Source organism: Archocentrus centrarchus, unplaced genomic scaffold (genome assembly GCF_007364275.1).
Source record: "Archocentrus centrarchus isolate MPI-CPG fArcCen1 unplaced genomic scaffold, fArcCen1 scaffold_42_ctg1, whole genome shotgun sequence".
Lineage (NCBI taxonomy): Eukaryota > Metazoa > Chordata > Actinopteri > Cichliformes > Cichlidae > Archocentrus > Archocentrus centrarchus.
The window spans coordinates 263,862-265,397 of NW_022060268.1; the positions used below are offsets into that span (position 1 = coordinate 263,862).

At 50.1% G+C, this 1,536-nt stretch overlaps 1 protein-coding gene across 1 annotated transcript; it reads left to right on the plus strand.

Annotated features, from left to right (window-relative positions):
• Positions 1-406: 406 nt before the first annotated feature.
• On the plus strand, positions 407-868 carry LOC115777040 (putative protein TPRXL; the record flags this gene model as incomplete). Its single annotated transcript, XM_030724857.1, has 2 exons — positions 407-541; positions 791-868. Coding segments are annotated over 2 exons (213 nt in total), but the record flags the coding sequence as incomplete, so codon positions are not given.
• Between the last annotated feature and the right edge of the window lie 668 nt (positions 869-1,536).

Consider the following 1,536-nt stretch of genomic DNA (forward strand, 5'->3'; position numbering starts at 1 on the left):
GAACTCATTAGAGGGTCACCAACACAAGTGGGTGGTCACTAATCAGCTACAAGGTCATACACAATGACCAGACTGCTTCATATGCAAATGGGGCTCAAATACAGTCAGATAACACATTTCTGTCAAAGGGAACTCCAGCCCACTGTCACAGCTGAGAAGTGATGATTGGGGCACCGCTGCAGGTTACCCAGCATCCTCAGCATCATCACCATCCTCACCATCCTCAGCATCATCAGCATCCTCACCATCATCAGCATCCTCACCATCCTCAGCATCATCAGCATCATCAGCATCCTCAGCATCATCACCATCCTCACCATCATCAGCATCCTCACCATCCTCAGCATCCTCACCATCCTCAGCATCATCAGCATCCTCACCATCCTCAGCATCCTCACCATCCTCAGCATCATCAGCATCATCAGCATCCTCAGCATCATCACCATCCTCACCATCATCAGCATCCTCAGCATCCTCAGCATCATCACCATCCTCACCATCCTCAGCATCATCAGCATCCTCACCATCCTCAGCATCATCAGCATCATCAGCATCCTCAGCATCATCACCATCCTCACCATCATCACCATCATCAGCATCCTCAGCATCATCACCATCCTCACCATCATCACCATCATCAGCATCCTCAGCATCATCACCATCCTCACCATCCTCACCATCCTCACCATCCTCAGCATCATCAGCATCATCAGCATCCTCAGCATCATCACCATCCTCACCATCATCAGCATCCTCAGCATCCTCAGCATCATCAGCATCCTCACCATCCTCAGCATCCTCACCATCCTCAGCATCATCAGCATCATCAGCATCCTCAGCATCATCACCATCCTCACCATCATCAGCATCATCACCATCCTCACCATCATCACCATCATCAGCATCATCAGCATCCTCAGCATCCTCAGCATCATCACCATCCTCAGCATCATCAGCATCCTCACCATCATCAGCATCCTCACCATCCTCAGCATTCTCACCATCATCACCATCCTCACCATCATCAGCATTCTCACCATCCTCACCATCCTCACCATCATCAGCATTCTCACCATCCTCACCATCCTCAGCATCATCAGCATCCTCAGCATCATCACCATCCTCACCATCATCACCATCATCAGCATCATCAGCATCCTCAGCATCCTCAGCATCATCACCATCCTCAGCATCATCAGCATCCTCACCATCATCAGCATCCTCACCATCCTCACCATCCTCAGCATCATCAGCATCCTCACCATCATCAGCATCCTCACCATCCTCAGCATTCTCACCATCCTCACCATCCTCACCATCATCAGCATTCTCACCATCCTCACCATCCTCACCATCATCAGCATTCTCACCATCCTCACCATCCTCAGCATCATCAGCATCCTCAGCATCATCAGCATTCTCACCATCCTCACCATCCTCAGCATCATCAGCATCCTCAGCATCATCACCATCCTCACCATCATCAGCATCATCAGCATCCTCAGCATCATCAGCATTCTCACCATCCTCACCATC